Source organism: Bipolaris sorokiniana, assembly GCF_000338995.1.
Source record: "Bipolaris sorokiniana ND90Pr unplaced genomic scaffold COCSAscaffold_1, whole genome shotgun sequence".
NCBI lineage: Eukaryota > Fungi > Ascomycota > Dothideomycetes > Pleosporales > Pleosporaceae > Bipolaris > Bipolaris sorokiniana.
In genome coordinates, this window is record NW_006911895.1 from 2636776 (window position 1) to 2652362 (window position 15587).

At 51.6% G+C, this 15587-nt stretch overlaps 4 protein-coding genes across 4 annotated transcripts; 3 read left to right on the forward strand and 1 right to left on the reverse strand.

The window, feature by feature from the left end:
• Positions 1-23: 23 nt before the first annotated feature.
• COCSADRAFT_32544 (uncharacterized protein) lies at positions 24-3747 on the reverse strand. The gene is made up of 11 exons (XM_007696134.1): positions 3557-3747; positions 3455-3499; positions 3293-3394; positions 3097-3218; positions 2624-2853; positions 2238-2565; positions 1382-2185; positions 943-1282; positions 617-891; positions 466-547; positions 24-413 (listed from the first exon to the last, which is right to left on the reverse strand). Exons 1-11 carry the CDS (start codon positions 3679-3681, stop codon positions 347-349), a joined length of 2520 nt encoding a protein of 839 aa, XP_007694324.1. The 5' UTR covers positions 3682-3747; the 3' UTR covers positions 24-346.
• Positions 3748-5956: 2209 nt separating this feature from the next.
• Positions 5957-6422, forward strand: COCSADRAFT_32545 (uncharacterized protein). Its single transcript, XM_007696135.1, has one exon. The coding sequence runs from the start codon at positions 5964-5966 to the stop codon at positions 6363-6365; it is 402 nt and encodes a 133-aa protein (XP_007694325.1). The 5' UTR covers positions 5957-5963; the 3' UTR covers positions 6366-6422.
• A 764-nt stretch (positions 6423-7186) lies between these two features.
• COCSADRAFT_106958 (uncharacterized protein) lies at positions 7187-11210 on the forward strand. The gene is made up of 6 exons (XM_007696898.1): positions 7187-7685; positions 7798-8455; positions 8517-9471; positions 9606-10573; positions 10630-10720; positions 10780-11210. Exons 1-6 carry the CDS (start codon positions 7493-7495, stop codon positions 10825-10827), a joined length of 2913 nt encoding a protein of 970 aa, XP_007695088.1. The 5' UTR covers positions 7187-7492; the 3' UTR covers positions 10828-11210.
• Positions 11211-11669: 459 nt separating this feature from the next.
• On the forward strand, positions 11670-15198 carry COCSADRAFT_177553 (uncharacterized protein). Its single transcript, XM_007696899.1, has 2 exons — positions 11670-12566; positions 12626-15198. The coding sequence occupies exons 1-2, from the start codon at positions 12098-12100 to the stop codon at positions 14941-14943; spliced, it is 2787 nt and encodes a 928-aa protein (XP_007695089.1). The 5' UTR covers positions 11670-12097; the 3' UTR covers positions 14944-15198.
• The last annotated feature ends 389 nt before the right edge of the window (positions 15199-15587 follow it).

A 15587-nucleotide genomic window follows, 5' to 3' on the forward strand; every position in this document is an offset into this window, starting at 1 on the left:
GAGGTGAGTGGGAATCGTGTCTCGGTGTAAGCCGTTTGGGAAGGTGGATGACTGCGTAGTTCACTATGGACGAATGATACGTGATCTAGACAATTTATGGAAAGAGCGTGAGCGTAACAAGTAGACCGAAACTGAAGTGACTGGACATGGCAAAACAGCTATATAGCAGTGCGAGCAAATTCACCAAGAAATGAAAGGAGATATGTGTGGCGGGGAGGACCCCTGATGTTGCGGTTAAGGCTACAGTGAGCCGCTGTGGTTCCGCCCATTCACCACCACTTCGTCCGGCTGCGAAACTACAAGCATCATAACCGCATCGAAGTCGCATGTGGTTGTTAGCCTACCACTACAAATCTGTCACGATACGGGCACCGGCCCAGACATAAGGATAGTTACGCTGGTACCAGTTGACGCTTCAACATGTCAGCGACACAGTCTTGGCTACACTCGCTCTGCTGCACTTACAATGTCTTACGTCCAGCAATGCGCGGATGCGTCGCCCAGGATCCACCCAGAGTTATGTTATGTTTGCCATCGAAGAAGTCGGCTGCTTGCTGTTAGCGATATGATATTGCATATAAGCCGAGCGATAGAAGCCCGTGGAAGTTCCCCATACCTGTGTAACCTGGATAAAGTTCCATCGGCTCAAAACCGTCATGCTTCTCCAGCACAGTACTAGTCCATTCCCAAACACCACCCAGATCGGATTGCCCACAGAGCTTGTCGCCCTTTTCGGCCACCGAGACTGGGTGCCAGTGCTTGAAACCCACATTGGTCCCCTCAAGGTCGATGAAGAGATCGCGTGGCTTAAGACCCGTTACTGCGCCGGAGTTGCCGTTGGACAAATGGTGTGATGGGGGTGTCTCAAACACGCCTTCGTTAAGCAGGTGGCTGTGTTGTGTTAGACATCTGATTCTTCCTGACTGGTTCTCAAAAACGTACCCGTTGACTGCTGGAATTGTGTTGCCGAGCGACTGCTCAAACTCTGGCTTGATGCTGTCGACATAGGCATAGATGCTTCGTGCCTCTTCCATGGTGGGGATGCGACCGCCCATCCATTGCGCGCACCCAACAAGCTCATCATAGGATGCGACGACAGGCCAGCCCATGGCCAACTTCAATGGGATAGTTCCATATACTGTACGCACGAATTTTCCTTCAATGATGCCCTGCGAGGATTCACCATTGCCATTCGACTGACCATTGACAACACTGTCTCTCTTCGTTGTGTTTGTATCGTGACCGTTGGAATAAGCCTTGTCGCACCAAGACGCGGGTATTTCTGGTCAAGCCAAGTCAGCAAGGTGCAGTCATGTGACAATACAGATGATCCTGGAATTACTGAAACAACATCAGCATGTTGTTTGCGAATGGTACGCACCTTTCTTGCCGGTCTGGAGCAAGTATGTGGCATACTCTCCATTTGTAATAGGCCGGGCCTTGGCACGGAAGGACTTCACGTGTACTGATCGACAGGGTCTCTCGTTGTCCCAGCCAAAGTACCGTTTGCTTCCAAAATCTTTCTCTGGGTCATTGAGTCCGATGTCAATGTCAGACTCTGGGATCGTGAACCACTCATTCTCAACAGCCATAACTTCTGACTGTGCAGCAAAAGCAGCAAAATCTGGTTGTTTGATTCCTGGAGGCGGCAAGACTTTGTCGCTTTGAATAAGCATATAGAGCAAGGTCTCCAGATGCATTGCTTCATGCTCAAAGGCTATCCACAATCCGCGCGAAATACGACAGTTTTTCTCTGCTTCTCCAGAATCGTAGAGCGCTTCAAGATTCTTGCGAATAGTCTGTTGGTATTGCAAAATCGTACCCAACGGTGGCCACTCTTCAGGGACTTCGGAGTGGGCATGGCATAAGGTTGGGTCATCAACATCAGGATCTACACCACGCTCGAAAATTTTCCAGAAATAAGCGGGTTCTGTGGGCTTGCCATCGGTGGCACGGGCGATGTGAATGTCGAGAAATGTAGGGATATGGCCTAGGTAGAAGATACACTCATTTCGGAGTTTGATCGGCTTGGCAAGCAGTTCGCTATTTGGGATCATCTGCTTCGAAACAGCATCCCAGGCTTTCCAGAGTTCCTGCCACTCAGTGAGAGAAGGCACTGGCTTTTCTGCATACTCTTCTGGCGTGGTAGGGAAGAAAAATGAGGGCTTGGAGACCATGTGAAGACCTAAGACTATCAGATACGCGTCATCACTCTATCATCTTCAGTGCATGCTCACCATAATCACCCTTTGAATTAGCCCACACCGCGTTCTCGGCAAGTTTGGCGAGCTCCCAGAGCTTCTTGGCTTCTTCGCGGCTATATTTGTAGCTCTCCTCGATTCTGATTCTCTCACCCTGCTTCATTGGTACCCCATCAACGACGACGTCTTTACGCGGTGCTACAAAAGCATGATGCCTCCCAGCCTTTGTATCATACTCGCCAATGACTTCCCAGTCATCTAAGTTAAAAGCGTTTTCCCCCATGAGAGCGTTTGCGTGCTTGAGTCCGTTGAGTATGAATCTGTGGGTAACACCGTCGCGGTCGTTGTATGCATGGAACACGCGCTAGCGTAGGTCGAAGGTCAGTATTTATCTTGCGTACAATTCGTGGCAGGCAATATACTTTGGGATCTTTGCAGGAATCGATACCGATAAGCATGGTATCACCAGTTTGTAAGACTTTGCCGAATCCGGCAAGGAACGGCGGTACTTCATGACGCTTGAAGTTGCCCAAACTGGAACCTAGCCAAAGGATTGTCTTGGGTTTGGCTTCGACAGCGGGAGACTTGAGCCACTCCAGAGCGTCATCGTACGTTCCGTGGAGCCCAAAGCATTTGACATGGCTATACCCCTCTACGCGGGTGGTCAGCAAGCCTTCGTAATCAAGGAGTCATGTGGTATTGCCATGCCGGCTATGCGATAGATGGACAAGTACCATGGTAGACTAGCGCGGGGTTTGTTGAGTTGTACATATGCAGACCCCAGGCGAACGCCGATGACGGTCACCAACGCTTTTTTTACCTTAGACTAGAGCAGATAAAGGCACTTATGCGTGCAACTTATTCAATGACGCCGTGTCAAATTGCGCTCACGTACCTATGGGTATCTGTTTGAAGGTTCTTTCCAACTCAGGCAGGGACAAGTCGACGGCGTAGTATTCGATGTCCTTGCCCAGACGATCAACGGCCTGCAACAGTATGTTGACTTTTCTCAGATTGCTGCACAGATATTAGTACTTACGAAGCACGAGGCTCGTTTCCAATCTCTTGTATGGTGAGAGCCGGGATCCTACCCGCTCCCCAATTCCACCACGATTGAGCCTGGGGAAATGCGTTGGGCTATTTTATCTGCATACGTCTCCAGCACTTCAATCTCGGCATTTGTCAGGTAGTACCTGATGCGAAGGATGTTTGTCAGCCTGCCAGCCAAGCCCTTAGTGGATGGAGTTGCTCACTCTTCCTGGTATGTGATTTGTTCGAATAGACGGAGTCCTTCCTGGCTGTGGAGATGGAGAGGAGATTAGCAAGTACCTTTAGCTTGATGCGTGCTTGCTTACTCATAGAGCAGCAACGTGGGTAGAGTTTTCTCGGCATCAGCAACCGGCCGAAGGCCCTTTTTGATATCGGCAAGAATATCGGATTCGGCTTTGTCGACACGGATGTCGATGATATTGGCGGCCATGTTGTTGCAAAGCTTTGGGTCAGTTTGTCTTGGTGCAAGTGTTGGCTCGAGACGAGCAGTCTTGTTGGGTTCAAAAAGTGCTGGATGCTGCGGAATACTTATAGTAGGTAGGAGAAAAGTACGTAATGTGGGTACCTAGAAGCTTATGCTATGCGGTAGCTGACGGTAACTAAAGGCCCGGTAGATGTGCATTTCAAACATGTCAATACTATGTAAATGACCAAGGCGTTGCCCGGACAAGTTTAACCTGGCTAGTGGCCGTGGTGTTCATGTCACCCGCCACAGGACAGCAAATCAAGACGGCTATGCCTCTCACGCTCTGCAGCGGTACGCCGAAAGCGCTTATGGCGTAGGAAAGACGTTCCCGTCGTCGCCAGGAACCCCGCCTCAGCAAATTGCAGATTGCAGATTGCAGAACAAGCAGCATTGGGGCCCGCAAGAAGGGTAGCTCGCTGACAGATGAATGCTCTGGATGCTCTGGATGCTATAGGGCTCTACATACAGTGGTGACGTCACTGTATACCGAACGAGGACGGGCAGGCGAGTTTGACATCCATGGTCGGCCATGCAGCTAGAGTACGTACGCAAATCCTCTCGTGTGGGGAAACCAAGGCCGAAAAACCCGCTCAGGCACACACTGCACGGTGCCGTATAGTAGTATGTACCTCGAGCATGGCCGCGACAAAGCGCGAAGAGAGTATCCCGGCATGATTGTACACCCAGTATGGGCAACGGTGCTGCGGGGTTGCTGAACAGCCTGCATGGCCTGCATAGCCGATGCCGTCACAGCGGAGCCAGACACGGGGCTTGACACATGTGTCCGAGTAATGAGAAAGGTGAAGTGCACCCACACAGGATGAGCTGGACTCGCAGGCATGCATGGGGTTTTGATGCCCGGCTAGCTGCAGATGGATCGATTGTGTTGAGAGATTGAGTTCCATCGCAGCGTTTGTTACTTGGGTACTGTACGTATGTGCCACCGGAGAAGGCATCTACTACATACGACGTGCCGCCATGTCCAAGTACGCCTACTACACACAAGCAACAGGCTCATCGCCCGACTATGGAACGTGCCAGCCGCTGGTCTATATACTCTAACAACGTCCTTGGTCATGAATGATTACGACAGCATTACTCGCATGCAGGTACCGGCGCGGCTAACGCACTTTGCTTCAACGGCCGCGAAGAAGCCGTCTACCCTCACCACCGTGGCGTGACCTTCCCCCCTTGCATACCAATCTCGCGACATTATCATGGACCAACAACGACCGCGGCTAGGGTTGTGGAAAGCAGTCGAAAGGTACCTTGAGCTGCCCTCAGTGCCGTTTGAATGAAGCTGAATATAAGCATCTTTAGCCACTAAAAACTGTGACCCCTTTGCTTGCAAATGCTCCTTTCACGCCCCAGAACGCCAGAAAGCTTCTCGTACAAAGAAATCAAGGAACCTTCTTCGTAGTCTGCGCTACCCGAGTTTAGCCAGCTCGGACCAATTGCAAGTCGCCTTTGACCAACTTGCTCTAGAATGCTCTCAGCACAGGGCTCTCGCCGGCAAGCCTCCCGGAACCCCTTTGTAACCCTTCTGATTGTCGGAAGCGAACAATGGCAAAATAGTACCACCCCGAGGACCGTGGCGTTCCCAGCTGCTGGATAGGAGAGTTGCATTCTACACCATGACCAAACGGCGCGAACCTAGCCTCTGGTCGCGACGCTCGTGATCTGACTGTTGTGACGGGCTTTCAGTAAATGCTCTTCCAAAGGCTTCCTTGATTCCTCGCTCCCCCTTTGCCTCGCAAACTTTGCGTCTCCTGAGTTATTAGAACAGCCCTTTGCCAAGATGACATGATCTCCATTGGATTCTAGACATGGTAGCCCACCGCCTCCGCCCATCGTGCGAGGGACGGCTCCAGCCAACCCCAGCGCCAGCCTTGGTTTACCATGCTAGACATAACAATACATTGCCCTCGTATCCGCCTCGCGCTGTATCCTCTTGAGACCCCGTAAGATTTTTATATCGACACTCTGTCCATGTCTTTTATCATGAAGTGTTATGCCGATTCATGCCAGCCTTGGATGGCCTCCAACACACATAGTAACTTCTTCTTCTTCTCCATCGAGAACGCTTTCCCCTATTCCGCCCAGGCGTCGAGACTGGAGCTTGAAAAGGACTTGCCAACTGCGTTACCTATCTGCAGGCGCTACGGAAGAAGCAAACTCGGAACGAACGGCGGCTTGCGGCCGACTCGTCCTTGCCTGTTAGGAAAAAGAAGAGGATCCGGCAAACCATGCATGAGCTGGAGAAAGAAATACAAAATCGAGAGTGTGATGAACAAGCATTCCTCAACAATCTGCAAGCTTGCAAAGCAAATATCTACCTCGCCGAGACAGTTTCGTCGCCATCTACAACAGTCTCGTCGACGATACCGGACCTTGCGTCGGATTCTACGCTATGTTCATACCCGGAAGAACCAGAAGCCAGAGATGGGCAGTGGAATGGCTGGGCAGACAAGATGGCATCATCTTCGTTTCAAAAGGATTGCAGCAACTCTTCCTCTGTTGACGACATCGCACCAGATGATCATTCAAATGCTGACGGGTTCGATTTAGCGACTGCCACAAGCACAGTATGTCCACAGTATGTGGTACAGACAAGCACTACGTGGCCTTTGCCCATGGCCTGCACATGAAAGCAGTTTGTGTTCAGCCCTGAGGCTGCTCTCTTTGAACCCCGAAACGCCTACAAGGATCAGGATGTGCAATTGGACCAACATTTCGCTGATTTGCATATTTGCTCTGCAATAGCAGCGACAACGTTGGATGGCACGGGATTGGGTAGTAGCATGGATAACTGTCGCTTCACCAAATCTGTCACTGCACAACCAAATGGGAAAAACTTGTTTGAGATAAGTGTTGAGGAAGCGAGGAGGCAGTCTTGGGATAACACAGCTTCACGGCAGCAAGGCCTAGACGAGAAGGTAGGCAATGTTGGCAGGCCCAAGAGAAGCAGGGTGAACTCTGTGTGATGGGTACACTAAATGTCACAGCACGACAGGTGGATACTGTATATAACCCCACTTCCCATGCATGCATGCATGCATACATACAAGGAGTAGTGGCTCTTTTATTGGCGCATTGGATGCCATTTCTTAATCGAAATTCTTCTTTTGCGTTCGATCACTCTCCCCCATGCTCCCTGGGCTTCTTGGTGCCACACTGCAGTGGGGGGGCGTTTTTTTTTTTTCACCAACCAGCATAACTACAGTACGATGGAAATTATTTTAATAAAACAGCCTCGTATTGGGATTTGTCTCCAAAGAAACAAAAACAAGACGTGTGTGTACTACTGGTAGAATTCATTTTACGTGCTACTGCAGCGTGCTGAACGGCAGTTCGGCCCATGACTACCAGTTCGGGCCAAGTCGGCTTATGCTGCCAGAGCCCCACACAGTGACGTGCCGCTAACCCACGCTTCCTTCGCGCGGTCGCTGCACACAAACTGCACTGCCCACGACCTTGTTCCCTTCCCATCCCACGTTCAACATTCACACGCTAGCTAGAGTTCAACACTCTGAACCTTCTCGTTGGTCCGCATCCAAGAAGCGAGATTTGCAGCCACACAGAGACAAATTGGAATCTACAGCCGCGCCGGCGCATTCAGCTCCAACGCCCTACAGTGCCGGACAGTCACTTGAACACGGCAGTTCACCCAGCGCTCAAGCCTTGGCTGTCGCTGTGATATCAGTCGGGAGAACCCCTCACCCATCTGGTATTTGGGCAACCTGCTTCCTATCCAGTTGCTTGCGTCCCAGCCAACATGGCTGATATTAGCAACGGGCCCATGGCCGACGGTAGCCAGCTGCGAGAACGGCCAAACGCCAAACCACTACATCTCAACAATGCAGACGATGCTAAGCAAAAGGTTCTGCAGTTGAACGACGAAGAAAACAAAAAGCACAAAGGTGATGCCAGCAAGAAGCGAACCTATGGAAGGACCCCAGATGGTACAGGTATGTCTCGCGTCGCTGAGGATGACCAGAGGAAACGGCAGTTATCTTGCATACACGAGGAACCCCCCACTCTTTGCAAAGCTGCTCTCCAGTACTGACTCTTCCAATGCAGTTTTCGTTGTTCCCCAGACCCACGACATGGTCTCACAACTTCTCTCGCCCTCACAACCTAAAAACTTGTCGGATTTAGCAGTCCTTGGTGTGCTCGCTTCCATGATTTTGACCTTCTTTGTACTGCCCAAAAGCGCCCGTATTCCAGTGTTCGCAATAGTCTTCCTCTTCTGGCGCGCCGGCTACAATGCAGGCATTGGTTGGCTGCTCGATGGCCAGTCCAAGCACAACCGCCTCGTCTTGTGGGCGAAGCAGAGCCACATCTTTGAGAATCCCGAAACAGGCAAAAATCCACACCCGGCCCTATACAAACTTCTCAAGCGTGAGCTGGAGATCAAGATCCCAGAGGATTACAAGTTTGAAGAAGCGCCGCTTGAGTACAACACATGGCTCGTGTTTAGACGTGTGGTAGACCTGATTCTGATGTGTGATTTCGTGTCATACTGCCTTTTCGCCATCGCCTGCTTCAACCGACCCCAAGAGAGCTGGTTCCTGTGGGCTTTGCGATGGACGACGGGCGTCGTCCTCTTTCTTTTCAACCTTTGGGTCAAGCTTGATGCGCACCGAGTTGTCAAAGACTTTGCATGGTACTGGGGTGACTTTTTCTACCTCATTGACCAAAGCCTGACATTCGACGGCGTTTTCGAGATGGCACCGCAGTAAGACCCTCTGTTGCGTCGTTGAACTAAAGACATACTAACGCGGTACCCCTGCACACAGCCCCATGTACTCGATCGGGTATGCCGGATACTATGGTATTGCCCTAATGACGGCAAGCTACAAAGTCCTAGCAATCTCCATCATCGCTCATGCTGCCCAATTTGCTTTCTTGTCCATCGTAGAGGAGCCCCATATTGAAGCGACGTACAACCCAGCTCCTCCCCGCCGCACGCGCCAAATTTCTGGGGAGGCTGCTCACGAAGACCGCCCCAAGACTGGTCAATCTGAACTCGGATTCAGCGACGCTGTCCACGACCCCTCTAAGCAACCTGCCCCTACGCACCACATTGTAGGACCTTTGAATACAGATTTCCATCGTTCCATCGATGTCACGGTAGTACTGCTTTCGTTCTATATGATATGCTTGGCGGTGCTGACTCCAAACACATGGACGGTGAAAGCATTCCTCTTCGTCAATGCTTTCGGATGGCGGCTATGGTATGCATTGGGCCTAGGCTATATCCTGGACCGACAGTCTAAGAAGAAGAACTGGACTAAGCACTTTATCAAATATGGTGATACCAAAGAAGAGGCCTGGCGCCAGTGGAAGTCGCTTTACCACATGAGCATGACCATGAGTCACGCAAGCTTTGTCGCACTCGCCTGGAAGATGTACAGTCTCCCTCCTGAAGGCTTGAGCGGACTTGCGCTCTTTCGACACGTTCTTGGCGTGGCCATGATTGCCCTTCAGTTGTGGGTTGCTATGAGCATATACGAATCGCTTGGAGAATTCGGATGGTTCTGTGGCGACTTCTTCTTCGACCCCCCTTCGAAATCGCTTACCTACAGTGGCATCTACCGCTTTCTCAACAATCCAGAGCGTATTCTTGGGCTTGCTGGTGTCTGGGGTGTGGCCATCATAACATGGAGCCCTGCAGTCTTCTATCTCGCTACAACAGCTCACGTCCTAAACCTCGCATTCTTGCAATTCGTAGAGAAACCACATGTGATCAAGGTAAGTCGTAAACTCATGTTAAACGTACCACATGGAGTTGCTATACCTTCCCGACATCGGCCTGGACCAAGAGACTATGCGGAGTACATCAGAATACAATGAATCTGCATGACTTGCTAACTCTATCTTTCTAGTTGTACGGCCGCAACCTTCGCGAAATGTCAGGTGTCAGCAAGACTGTACGTCAAGCATTGCCTGATCCAGTCCGCCAGTGGCAGTCTGCAGCCGACCAGTACATCAACTCCATGATGGAAAAGATTGAAAAATTCTTGGACGATACAAGACTAAAGATTGCTGCTGAATTCAGTACATTCGCCCAGAGGGTGACGGGCGTGTTCAATATCTCTCCGAGACGGATTACTATCAGCCGATCCTCACAAGACATGTCTGGTTTGGACCCCAAGCAATACAAGCTAGAGGTTGAAGGAACCTTGTTACCAGCGACAGTTGAAAAGCAGAGGAATGGCGGCCGCGAAGGCGAGCTTGCCAGAATTCCGGCAGTACGGACGAATGATTTCAAGACACTGGCCCTGGAATATGGTGCGCCCATCAAGGTTCGTTGGCAAGCTCCTCTAAATCACAGCAAGAGGGACTGGATTGGTCTATACATGGTCACCGACAATCAATCTCGCGAGGTTACACACATTAGCTCTAATGGACGATGGGTTGCTACCAACAGGGACATGTTTGACTCTGCTCGTGCCGATGATGGCATACTGGTCTCGGACAAGCTACAACCTGCAAACGCTGCTGATGAAGAAGCATCCGACTGCTACACTGGCGAAGTCGAGTTCCGCGGAGACAAGCTTTGGTGGACCACTGGCGTCTTTGAGTTTAGGTACCATCATGATGGTGGACACCACGTCATGGCACTCTCGCAAGCCTTTGAGATTCAGATTCCAAAGTTTGACGAGGACGACGTGGAGGTTGACGAGAATGGAACGACGCATCGGGCTGTGGAAGCGGCGCTTCTCCCCATTATCCAGAACTGCTTTGACCGCGACCCAGAGGTTGCCCCTTCAACACCCGAGGAGCCTTTTGGCAGCCGGGTCGAACGCCATGGTAAATTTGCCAAGCGCGTGATCTTTGCAGTACACCAGATGTAAGTGGATGGCTGTTGGTCAGCTTTTGCAAAGACAAGGGACTAATGATGGCCAGGTTTGGTATCGAGTTCGCACCTGAGGTTGTACAAGCGGATGGCACGGTTAGGAACCTTGCCTGGCGCATCTGCAATGCGAAGAAAGTCTTGGTGAGCCACTTGCATGTTGGGATGATGCGATGAGCATGACTAACGAGATTCATTGTTAGGCCCCTTACAGCATGACTGCTACTCATGGTAGAAATACGCCGACATGACGAGTAGGGTATTGAGAGTGGCGCTGCAGTCTAACGATGGATTTGACTTGATTTCTTTGTTTCCTGGGTTGGCAATGATGATGTTTTTTGGAGGGGGGGGGGGAAGTGCGTGGTTGGGAGAAGGGATGGACAGAGTATGCTTAATAGGGATTGCACGATACCTGATCGTTCTAGATATGTCTAACTTGTCATGGTGGTGGGTAAGAAACGGAATGCACGGGACAAGGAATCAATGCTTAGACGGGTTCTTGAATGCATTTGCAGCGGGGTTGAGGGGTGTGGGTTGGTATGCAGGTAGGTTAGAAATACCTCGAGGAGGATTGGACACACGTCAATTCTAAACAGTAAATATAATAGAGAGGTTTGTTATCCTAGCAGTCCGTTGTAGTGTACGTAGACATGTGCATGTGCATGAGTGATTGAGTACATGTGGCGAAACGCTGTGCCGCACAGCGTACAGAATATCCTCTTTGGGTTTGCCGGTCCACGAAGGAAGGTAAAAGAGAGAGAGAGAGATAAAAAAAAATTATAATAAAGCGCGCATCTCTGCATCCGATCACGGAGCACCCACTGTAATACAAGATGCATACGTATGCGTGTAGAGCAGCAGTACTATCCGTACATTGACGTGTTGGGTGCTGCAACAAACGGGGGACCCAAAGTGCGGGATGGAGTACGGGAAGTGCGGAGGTCATCTTATCAGATGGCAAGTCTGGGCGACGCGCCTGATGTGATTCGTCGTCGGCACGTTTAACCTCGGCCTGGGGGAAAGCGTGTGAGTGAGCGAGCGAGCGAGGGAGAGAGGGTCCGTGATGATGCCGCGACGAGATGCGCAGAAGAGCGGCGGGATCAACACAGAGAGCGAGACAGAGTATCTTCTGGAAGCACCATTGCGCCCTCTTCATTCATGTGACGACGAGTAAGCTTGTCTTGTCAAGGGCATATCTTGTGTCAACAGAATTGCTTTTTTGTTTCTTGTTTACTACACATTTCGCGCGCATCCATCCATCCATCCATCCATCCAGCCTTCTGCATTGCTGCACAAGTTCAGCTGGGTTGCTCCTTGATCTGTTCTTAGGGGAGTCCGCACCCTCCCGCCACTGATCCCAGCGGTACCAACTCCGCACGTCACCAACGCGAACCAAACGACCGCTTTTGTCGGTTTGGCCCATACGATTCGCACTTTCCTTCCGCCCCCCTCCCCCCCTCTCCTCCCCTTCATATCCTTCGAATCCCTAGTTTCAGCTTTCTGTCGTTGTTTTAGCAAGTCATGATGGGCAAGGGCTCGTCCAAGACGAGCACGACGGTGCTCCCGCTCATCCCGCTTGCGCCGCCTCTCGCCGTGCTCCCCGGTACAACGCTCAAGATACCCATTACCAATCGTTCCGATGTCGCTGCTATTCTCGCAAAGATATACAGTATCAGTCCCACGGCTAAGCCGGATGCCGCCATCACGGTCGCGTGTGTGCCGCTGAATTCGAATACACTGGGCCCGGATGGCAACTTGTTGATTGAGGATGGACATCAGCGCGACAAGACGCATTATGAGACTGATCCCATACTGGCGACTAAAAAGGATATCTTTGGGTATGCCTGTGTGGCAAAAGTCAGTGGGGTGCAGGGCCGCAAGCAGGGTGATTTGAGCTTGATTGTCGAGGGGCTCGAACGAGTCCAGGTTGTTGATGTTGTGCAAGAGAGGCCGTACTTTGAGGGAGAGTTGGTGGCTGTTGAGGAATACAGTATGTTCTACCTCTCTCCATCTCTACCCATGTGTATGTGGCAAGCTAACAAGTTCCAGTCGACATTGCGAGTGCAGACCTCCTGAACCAGTTCAACCTCCTCAAGCAGTTGTCACGCGAGCTACTCGCCCTAGTCCGACTATCCGCCATACTACCACGCACACCACAAGTTACGCTTTCGCCTATTGTCGCACGGAGACTGGAAATGTTCATCACACGAAAGGACCTGTCGGATGCTGGCCTACTCGCCGACTTCATGGCCAACGTGGTGGACACCACACACGAAGAGACGTTGCGCGTACTGGCATCTGTGGATGTCAAGGAGAGGGTTGACCGGGTCATTGAGATTCTGCAACGGCAGATCAGCAACATCCAAGGCAACACGCGCATGACAGTTGCGACCACACAATCATCCAACGGCACATTGGACATGGACACACTACGGAAGCTTCAACAAGAGGCTCTCAAGAGGCGGACCAAGATGGGAGGTATGCCCCCTGGCTTCCCTGCAGGTTTTCCTGGGGGGGGACAACAGCAGGCGGGTGAAGATGAGCCGAATGAGATTGATGAGCTGAAGAAGAGACTCGAGGACGCGAAGCTATCAGCAGAGGCCAATAAAGTGGCACAGCGCGAGTTGGCAAGATTACAGAAGATGAATCCAGCGCAGGCGGAGTATCAGGTGTGCCGGAACTATCTAGAGAACCTTGCAGAGATTCCATGGAGCAAGATGACGGTTGATCAGTTGGATGCCAACACACTGGTGCGAGCGAAGAAGCAGTTGGACAATGACCACTATGGCCTGGACAAGATCAAGAAGAGGTTGCTCGAGTATCTTGCCGTGCTCAAGCTCAAAGAACAGGCGAACAAGAGCATTGATGATCAGATCCAGTCCTTGACCGAAGCCCCTAATGCGGACGGCGAGGCTGAGGCCAAGCAACCGATGGCTACACACAAGGTAGCAAAGGAGCCGTCCGAGGCCGAAGTGCGGCTGCTGGAGAAGAAGCGCATGGTTGACAAGTCGCCCATTATGCTTCTGGTGGGCCCGCCTGGTGTAGGAAAGACATCGCTAGCCAAGTCTGTTGCGACTGCACTCGGGCGCAAGTTCCACCGCATTTCGCTCGGTGGTGTTCGCGACGAAGCCGAGATCCGAGGCCATCGCCGGACCTATGTTGCAGCCATGCCCGGGCTTATTGTCAGCGGTCTAAAGAAAGTGGGAGTGGCAAATCCCGTCTTCCTGCTGGATGAGATTGACAAGCTTGGCATGTCAAATCACAATGGCGACCCTGGCGCTGCAATGCTCGAGGTACTAGATCCAGAGCAGAACCACACATTCACGGATCACTATGTGAATATCCCTATTGATCTGTCCAAGGTTCTCTTCATTGCCACGGCCAATTCGCTGGACACAATTCCGCCTCCGCTTTTGGACCGCATGGAGACTATCCAGCTATCGGGCTACACAACACTTGAGAAACGACACATTGCCTCAAGGCATCTGATACCAAAGCAGATTACGTCGAATGGACTGCAGACCGAGCATGTTCAGATTCCGACTGAGGTGCTTGACAAGATTATCACATCATACACTCGGGAGTCTGGAGTGCGTAATCTGGAGCGCGAGATTGGATCAGTCTGCCGAGCCAAGGCAGTCGAGTATGCGACGGCCAAAGACACGAACACGGTGGCGGCCTACTCTCCAGTGGTGACGGTAGAAGATGTCGAGGCAACGCTGGGAATTGAAAAGTTTGCCCAAGAAGTTACCGAGCAGTCTGCGCGACCGGGAGTAATCACAGGCTTGGTAGCCTACTCAACCGGCGGCCAGGGATCTATCCTGTTCATCGAGATTGCAGATATGCCGGGTCAAGGACGCGTACAGCTGACGGGCAAGCTGGGTGATGTGCTCAAGGAAAGTGTAGAAGTTGCTCTGACGTGGGTCAAGGCGCACGCGTTCGACCTGGGGCTCAGCACCACGCACGACGAGGACATCATGAAGAACCGCAGCATCCACGTGCATTGTCCCAGCGGGGCGATCCCAAAAGACGGCCCGTCTGCCGGACTTGCGCATACCATTGGTCTTATTTCGCTCTTTAGCAATCAGCCTGTACCGCCGACGCTGGCCATGACTGGTGAGATTTCGCTGCGCGGCCGGGTTCTCCCTGTGGGAGGCATCAAAGAGAAGCTGATTGGGGCTTTGGGTGCTGGCGTGGAGCGAGTGCTGCTGCCGGAGGGCAATCGAAAGGATGCTAGTGAGTTGCCTGAGGAGGTTGTACGCGGACTCAAGATTGAATTTGTGGGACACATCTGGGAGGCGCTGGGTAAGGTGTGGCCCGAGAGGTGGGAAGGTGAAGGGGCGAGGGGATGGGAGAGTAGGTTGTAGTTTGAAGGAGTATGAGAGCAGATTGTAAGTATAGTATGGGGGAGGTGTAAGTAAGAGCGCTGCACCAGAATGCAAGAAAAAGGCATTTGTGAAGGAAGAGAGGGAGAGAATGGTTGTTTGGTTGTTTGTTTGTTTATCTAGTTGGTTAGGGAAGGGGCGTATGGCGCTGCGATGGGTCATGTAGTTGGTATGTAGTTATTTAGCGTTGCATCGTAGTCTACACATAAAAGACTCTCCTGTCTATCTCGTATTTACTATGCACATGTATATTGAGTGTCAACTGCCAAATCTTCTTTCTTTTGTATTAACATCTAGAGGCAAACGAGAGAATGGTAGATCCCAATCTCCCGCTCTCTACTTGTACACGAGCTTAATCCCCAACTAGCTATCAAAAAGATGCGACAGTAGAATCTATCAACGTGTCCCCCGGTCGCGTTGATATCCCGTTTGGAGATGCCGACGCAATCTTATAATATGAAGCCTGTATTATACAAGCATAAGGGGGGAGGACTCCAACTGGGTCAAACGCCAGTGGGGGGGGGGGGGAGTGCGAAGCGAGGGAGAGAGAAAGTGTGTGCGCAGGCGCAGGCGCGGGCGCTACCTACTATGGGATGCGCGCACACGGCTAGTGTCACGTTCTAGCC

Bases quoted from the DNA above. Each gene is read 5' to 3' on its own strand.
- COCSADRAFT_177553 (XM_007696899.1), top strand. From the start codon at position 12,098: ATGATGGGCAAGGGCTCGTCCAAGACGAGCACGACGGTGCTCCCGCTC. The intron at 12,567-12,625 runs GTATGTTCTACC...AACAAGTTCCAG, and splicing joins GGTGGCTGTTGAGGAATACA to TCGACATTGCGAGTGCAGAC.
- COCSADRAFT_32544 (XM_007696134.1), bottom strand. From the start codon at position 3,681: ATGGCCGCCAATATCATCGACATCCGTGTCGACAAAGCCGAATCCGAT. The intron at 3,500-3,556 runs GTAAGCAAGCAC...CCATCTCCACAG, and splicing joins CCCACGTTGCTGCTCTATGA to CCAGGAAGGACTCCGTCTAT. The intron at 1,283-1,381 runs GTGCGTACCATT...TGGCTTGACCAG, and splicing joins GCTCCAGACCGGCAAGAAAG to AAATACCCGCGTCTTGGTGC.
- COCSADRAFT_106958 (XM_007696898.1), top strand. From the start codon at position 7,493: ATGGCTGATATTAGCAACGGGCCCATGGCCGACGGTAGCCAGCTGCGA. The intron at 9,472-9,605 runs GTAAGTCGTAAA...CTATCTTTCTAG, and splicing joins AGAAACCACATGTGATCAAG to TTGTACGGCCGCAACCTTCG. The intron at 10,721-10,779 runs GTGAGCCACTTG...ATTCATTGTTAG, and splicing joins GCAATGCGAAGAAAGTCTTG to GCCCCTTACAGCATGACTGC.
- COCSADRAFT_32545 (XM_007696135.1), top strand. From the start codon at position 5,964: ATGCATGAGCTGGAGAAAGAAATACAAAATCGAGAGTGTGATGAACAA.